At 40.1% G+C, this 7,504-nt stretch overlaps 1 protein-coding gene and 1 long non-coding RNA gene across 2 annotated transcripts in view; one reads left to right on the top strand and one right to left on the bottom strand.

Moving 5' to 3' along the window:
* The window catches only part of LOC107747792 (ubiquitin-conjugating enzyme E2 D4), a 14,488-nt gene extending 10,251 nt beyond the window's left edge, over positions 1-4,237 (bottom strand). Inside the window, exon 1 of the mRNA XM_016562381.1 lies at positions 3,957-4,237. Coding sequence (XP_016417867.1) covers positions 3,957-3,980 — 24 coding nt within the window. The 5' untranslated portion in view covers positions 3,981-4,237. The remainder of the gene's footprint in view (positions 1-3,956) is intronic.
* Positions 4,238-6,568: 2,331 nt separating this feature from the next.
* Positions 6,569-7,090, top strand: LOC107747793 (uncharacterized). The gene is made up of 3 exons (XR_001640840.1): positions 6,569-6,676; positions 6,840-6,994; positions 7,071-7,090. It is a non-coding gene; the product is annotated as an uncharacterized LOC107747793 (long non-coding RNA).
* Positions 7,091-7,504: the final 414 nt, after the last annotated feature.

The following is a 7,504-nucleotide window of genomic DNA, read 5'->3' as shown; positions in this document are numbered from 1 at the left end:
GAAACTTTGCTGCATGTACAGGGTATGTGGCCGTTGGTCCTGTTAGCAGCATGTAAAACAAAACTTTCATTCAAATTCTGAATTGATTATAGCTTAGAAAGCGAGCAAATAGTGCTTCCATATAATCACTAAAAACCTGTCACTCACTTCAATTTATCGCAGCCTCACAATGTTCCGTTATAATCAATGAAGCTCTCTAAACTGCACATATGATATCTTATTCACATCGTGTCTATGTGTGGCATTTAGCAATGAGTGAATTCTGACTGTCTCGTGCTGAATGCATGAGAGTTGGCAGGCCTGTACCTATTTATATATTTCTTTATTAATATCTTAATATATTATATCTTATAGGGTTAGTTCACCCAAAAATGAAAATTCTGTCATTAATTACTCACCCTCGTGTTGTTCGAAACCTGTACGACCTTCTTTCATTTTCGGAACACAATTTAAGATATTTTTGATGAAATCTGAGAGCTCTCTGACCGTCCCATAGACAGCAAGGTAACTACCACGTTCAAGGTCCAGAAAAGTACCAAGATGATCGACAAAGTAGTCCGTGTGACATCAGTGGTTCAACTGTAAAGTTACGAAGCTACGAGAATACTTTTTTGCGCAAAGAAAACAAAAATAACGACTTTATTCCACATTTTCGTCTCTACTGCGTCACTTTGGACGCAGCAGAGACGAACGCTCGCATCATGATACTGTCGTGAACACGCGTCCACAAGTGACGCAGTAGATAACCACTGATGTCACACGGACTACTTTGTCGATCATCTTGGTACTTTTCTGGACCTTGAACGTGGTAGTTACCTTGCTGTCTATGGGAGGGTCAGAGAGCTCTCAGATTTCATCAAACATATCTTAAATTGTGTTCTGAAGATGAACGAATGTCTTACAGGTTTAGAACGACATGAGGGTGAGTAATTAATGACAGAATTTTCATTTTTGGGTGAACTAACCCTTTAATGCTTCAATAATGTTAAATTTGTGCAGGCATTTGAACAAGTTTCTATCTTACAGCTGTCTTTCAACAACTGTTGCTACAATGTTAATCTGAATTATAGAAACTTAATCTCCACTTCTTTTTGTACAAGCACTGGACAATATTTACACTGTCCTTTTTGTCAGTCGCACACCAACTTCTCTACTGAGGGTTGTTAGTTTCATGACAGTGTGGCTCAGTATTTGGCATCAGGTGTATTTCTGTAACTGTTTGGAATCATTCACCTGAAATATCTCGCATCTCATCCTCATGGCCATGTCACCTCTGTAATTCACCTCTTGAGCGGCTGTTTGTATTGCTAGAAGTTACTGTCTGACTCACAGCGCCTGAAAACACCTCTCTAAAGATAGACGCAGAGCGGTCAGCTGTTCACCGACAGCACTTTCAATAACTTTAACTCTCAGCACACTGAAGAAAAAACAAAATAAATGGCTTTTATGGATCAGTCCATCATACCTAACACTGTACACAACAACAGATCGACATTAAATGTCATTCATTGACATCAGTGCAAGAAATAAAAGAATGAACCCCCCCTCAAACTATCTGACCAAATAAAATTATATGCTGAATTTAGGGACAGTTATAAAAAAATATATCATATATGGATTGCCGGTTTATGGCATGACATACAGTATATCATACCATAAGCATGCAATCCAGTGTATTGGTTTATCCTCCCCAGGAAAGACTGTATAGTTCAGATAAAATCAATGTGCACGCACAGTAAGGAAAGCTAAAAAAAAATTTGTCTCAAAAATATAATTATAGTTTTCTTCAATGGTGGAGTCCAATGTATCTATCACATATAGCCTGTATTCACAACTGCTATTACATGCTTAAATACACATAAACAGGTTTTAATTTCTGATATCGTTGCACAAGACTGGTCCTTATAAAACAAGCTCTGGCAGGAGCAGCACAACAACACACCACATACTGTGTTACATCTGTGCTGCTTTTAAAGGGGCGGAGCTTTTACAGTCTATTGTTGCTCTGTTGTTGACACTCTTTCTTGAGCCTTTGTTGATGTAACATGGCATTCGGCACAAGTTAAATGTCTATCTAACATTAGTCATGGGTCTGTATGCATTTTAAATACAATATCTAAAAATGTGCATCCGATATTTTTTATGAACGGATCAACTTATGCATTATTTCACAGGACTTCTCAGACCTTAAAGGGATCACTCAGAAACGGAAATTCTGTTGTTTATTCACCTTCAAGTCATTACAATCCTGTACATTGTTATTTTGGCTTCAAAAGTCAGAATTTTTGAAGAGCTTTTTTCCATACAAGCACGATTTACAGCGGCCATGGCTGTCAAGCTCCAAAATTTACAAATCACACCGTGAAGTATCCTAATGTACTAACCAGTTGCAATGTGATAAGATTCCAGGTATAAGTACATTTATCTGTCCATCGTGTCAGATGTGAAATAATCAATCATAAATTACAGCCAATCAGAAGAGCGTGTGGGCGGGGCTCTTTAAGTACATAATCAATTTATTAAAATTCAATGATGTTAACATTACTCAAAATACATACACATTGACTGATGCAAACCTTGTTATGAAATATACTTGTTTGCTCACAGATTGAACACTCTTGTTTCCTTTACGTTTTTTTCATGATCTGAGGTGAATTATCAGCTGTCGTGTTTATTATAGCAATTAAGTCACAAAAATTATACTCAAACTCAAAGGATTTTAGTATTGTACAATACGCAAGTACTTGAGATAATCTTTAATATAAGCTGTATATTCAGAGTCTGAAGTTATATAGTTTTTTGTATTAGAAACAAACCCACATTTATGCCATTATTTCTTCTGCTGAACACAAAATATGTTTCAAAGAATATGGGTAACCAAAAAGTTGATGCACTCCACAGACTTCCATAGTATGAAAAAACCCCACTATGGAAGCCAAGGCGGACCATCAAAGGTTTGAATACACGCAGTCTTCAAAATATATTATTTTGTGTTCAGCAGAAGAAAGAAATTCATGCAGGTTTGGAACAACTTGAGGATGAGTACATGATGACAATTTTCATTTTGGATGAACGGTGTCTTTAAATTTTGGGCTGTTCCTTACACGAAGACTCTGAATATAGCACACAAGTCAATAGTTTTTTTTTTATTTTTTTTTTTTAAATACTCCTTTTTGGAGCTGGTCATTGTTGGAGATTTTTCCAATTTCTCCTCATTTAGAAAAACAAAACATGAGGGTGAGTAAAGAAGGACAACATTCGACTCGTTTATTATAAAACACTCAGACTATGGAATCGCTGAAAGAAATACACAGACTCTAAGTGATTTTTTTCTGTGATTAAAGTCGCTGGTTATGCGGGCAGGGTGGCGAATCTGTTAAAAATACCCTCCGCTGTCCTAGTGCCCTATTTGCCAAGCCATATATGGACACACTGACATTGGGGTTCAGCATTTGGCAACTTGAAAGCAGTTGTCGCCCATCACGCATGCGCACCAGAGGCGCTTCGCTCATTCATGATGACCGACAACAGAAAAGACACAATTTAACAATGTTTCCAGCGCCCACGCACTTACATGCCACAAATCTGTCACAACAGCACCCGTCAACCACCAAACCATGCGTTAGTACGCGCACAGATCCTTACGCTGCAACATCGCATAACGACAATAGCCGTTGTCGATCACATATTGCGCAAAACAAACACTCACGATTAGCCGTCTCTAAGTGACGGTGACTGTTTATAACAGCATGTGTGTGAATCTGTAGTGATCAGAAAGACACCGTGCGTCTGTCGACTGCATGCATCCACCATTGGCCATCCGTCTTTGTCTTGACCAGATGGGGACAAAATGAGAAAAGTGCGACTGCTTTACATCACAACAACATTAGAAGATGATGAGCAGGACACTGTGTGGATCGCATCACCTCACAGCCTGTCAATGCACACAGACTCACCTTTTGGATTCTTTTCAACGCCATTTGCTCGCTGTGCTACAGCACTGTTTGATCTAGTTCAGAGACTGTTGGCCTGCACAGTTTGGACGAGAACGCTGCCGATTTTTCTCCTCAGTGTCACACGTTACGTTTGTAATAACACCAAAGCACAGATTTGGACATTCACACCGCTGTTTGAACGGCAGTCGCCGATTTGAGAAATTCTTACCCCTCTAACCTCACTGACAGCTTTTTAGTGCTGTACTAGACAGCAGGAAGGTAATCTCGCGATACGACGCAAAGGATTTTAGATAATATCGCGATACTAGAGCGTGCGCTTGAGGTGCGAGGTGATGCTGGGAAATGTAGTTCTGTGAGTGTTGCGCTCGTAATTTGCATAAAGGGTAAGTTAGTTGTAATAATCGAAGATGAAAATTAATTGACTTAATTTAAATTAATGATTTTTTAAAAGTATATTTTTTGATCTATTCTTTGTTGTTAGATTAATTTTATATATCAGACTAATTCAAAACCTAATTTTGCTAATTTTTCAAACAGCCTTTAAAGTTTAGAATCTATAAAGTAAAAAAAAAATAAAAAAAGCCCCATGAACAGTCTCTGTTAAATGAATTTAACATATGTTTGTGAAAGAAAGAAAGAAAGAAAGAAAAAGAAAGAAAGGCAAATAATAGTGGAGTAAACTGTAAAACTGTTTGCGCTATGACAGCGAGTCTATGATTATGATAATGATTTAGTTTAGCTTTTAAGTTCTGGCGCTTTTATTTAGACTTCAAAATTCATAAAAGTTATATTATTTTGTATAGATTATCTTGATGGACATACCGTGTAAGTTTCATGAACTATGATTGAACACAGAGCTTATTTTTTGCGATAATCCAAAAGCCTATGGAAAAATCCTACTGGCTTTTTGTCCAGGGAGCCAGTGTGATGCTAACAGCCGATCGGCCTACAAAGTGACATCATAGTTCCCCCACTCAACCTCACTGTTATTAAGTGCAATAAACTTATTATTCTAATTGAATGTATTGTTACAATTAAAAAATGAAAACACACACAGTCAATGCCCACCCCAGTGCTGACTTTCATTATGGCCTTCAGGTTCTGGCCCTCAGATTATCCTCTGTCACTGTTTGCTTTACTCTCTGGCCTGACCCTCGGCTGGAATCCGGTGGCACTGGTGGCACATTTCTGGATGGGCTCACCGAGGACCTTAAAGGTGAGATGTCGTGGTAGTTCTGTGTCCCAAATAATGCGCCCCCTCCTGATGCCATCTTGTCCTCAGGCCATGTGGTGGGGGCTGTAACCTGGGACATTGAGGGTCATGTCAGGTGAGATCTGGGTGGAGTTGAGGTGCCTGTGGGGCACCTGGTGGGCTTGCTTTATTTCCTTGGCCAGTTCACCTTGCCATCTTGCAGTGGTGTCACACTTATTTAAAATGTTGCCCCACCCAGGTGTGCGCGGTCAGTGTTTGGTGTCTGGCTATGGCAGATGATGATTATCTGTTTATGGCCGTTGGCTTAATATCCGTTGGTAAGGTGGTCAGTTTAAATTTCAAAGTTATCTCTATAATTTCTGTCTGCTTCACCCTATCCCCTTCCCCTCCCACCCCTGGGCATATGTTGCCCTGGATTTTGTCACCGGTCTGTCTCCATCCAGTGGCAATACAGTGATTCTGATTAGATAATTAGAGCCTCCACCAGTCCGTCTTTGGGATTCCATCCACAGCCAACGGCCAACAAGAGCATGCGAATCAGGGGGGTACTGTGTTTTAGTTTTCATTATTTCGCTTGCGCTTCACGATCAGCAATGCTGTTTATTATATCTCAGCAGTTTCTGCTGTACTATTGATTTCTGTGCTATATTGGGTGAAGCAGTCATAGCTGTGCTTTATCGTGAATAAAACACAGCTGATGACCAATCAGAAGTGAGAACTGGAACTAACCATTTTATAATAAGAGATTTTTTGCACTTAAAGGGTTAGTTCACATCAGGGGTTCAACCGTGATTTTACGATTTGAACGAAAACAACGTATCCGTGTGACGCAGCTGACACAGAATAGCATACGCTGTTTACGTTCAGTGGATACTCTCCAAAATGGTGCCATGGTGACATGGAGGAGACGAATTGCTGAATAAAGTCTTTATTTTTGTTTTCTTTGCGTACAAAAAGTATTCTCGTAGCTTCGTAAAATCACGGTTGAACCCCTGATGTCACATGGATTACTTTACCGATCTCCTTGCTACATTTCTGGACCTTGATTGTGTTAGGATCCCTGCTGTCTATGGAAGGGTCAGAGAGCTCTCAGAATTCATCAAAAATATCTTAATTTGTGTTCTGAAGATGAACGGAGGTCTTAGGAGTTTAGAATGACATGAGGGTGAGTAATTAATGACAGAATTTTCATTTTTGGGTGAACTAATCCTTTAAATCAGGGGTGCCCAATCTCTGTCCTGGAGGGCCGGTGTCCTGCAGAGTTTAGCTCCAACTTGCCTCAACACACCTGCCTTTAAGTTTCTAGTATGCCTATAAAGAGCTTGATTAGCTGGTTCAGGTGTGTTTAATTGGGGTTGAAGCTAAACTCTTCAGGTCACCGGCCCTCCAGGACCGAGTTTGGACACCCCTGCTTTAAATCATGTTAACATGCATATTGATTATGTCCTGTGTCTATATTATTGAAGCAGTGGGTATTTTAATAATGGATTGGCCATTAACTTCCATTGTAAGTGCCTGGCAGTAACCCATATTATTGCTGAAAGGGGGGAACAATTGGAAATTATTTTTGTAGTCATCAAATATTATGCCACAACTGCTCTCACTGGGCTTAACTTACGCTGAATCTGCAATATTCCTTTAACAACCCTGTGTGTTTGTGTGTGTGTCAGGAGCTGGAGTCTCTCTACAGGAGACTATGAGATACCTGGAGTCTCAGTATCTTGAGGAGATCGAGGTCATGCTTAGGGGCCAGGATCTGTTCTTCGACTGCGTGGAAGCCGAGATCAAATTCTACCAGTGAAACAGAGCAAGTAAACAGAGAAATGTCAGCATATCGTTCACACATCTGACCTGTGACTTCTACTGTCTGATATTGCCTGTAACTTGTGGCTGTTTTGCAGTTGTCTTTGTGAACGTCACTGTCACAATTCTCGGGAGGCAAGGAGCGAGGAACGAGGAAACACGGAGATAACTTCAATTCACCGTCTTTAATGATCACACGGGGAACGTAGGAGACACTGGAACACAAGGAATGATGTTTGAGGACCGACAAACACTAACTGAAAGGACTGGGGCTTTTAAACACTGGGTAATTGGGAAAACACAGGTGCAAGGAATGACTAATTAAAGGGAACACGACACACCTGGGGAGGGAAAACACAACACAAAGAGTCCAGGGGCGTGACAGTCACTAGTGCTTGCTGATCTGCCTGGAGAGAGAGAGACAGTCCAAAGTGCACAGGTTCCTGCCTGCTCAAATCCATGCCAAACTAATTGTGATGTCCATGCCACACTAACTGTAACTTTAAAAAAAACACACACTAGATGTTCATGT

The sequence above is a fragment of the Sinocyclocheilus rhinocerous genome, unplaced genomic scaffold (assembly GCF_001515625.1).
Source record: "Sinocyclocheilus rhinocerous isolate Xijiao unplaced genomic scaffold, SAMN03320098_v1.1 scaffold2214, whole genome shotgun sequence".
NCBI lineage: Eukaryota > Metazoa > Chordata > Actinopteri > Cypriniformes > Cyprinidae > Sinocyclocheilus > Sinocyclocheilus rhinocerous.
Note: the sequence above shows the minus strand (reverse complement) of the source record. Positions and strands in the feature narration are given on the sequence as shown.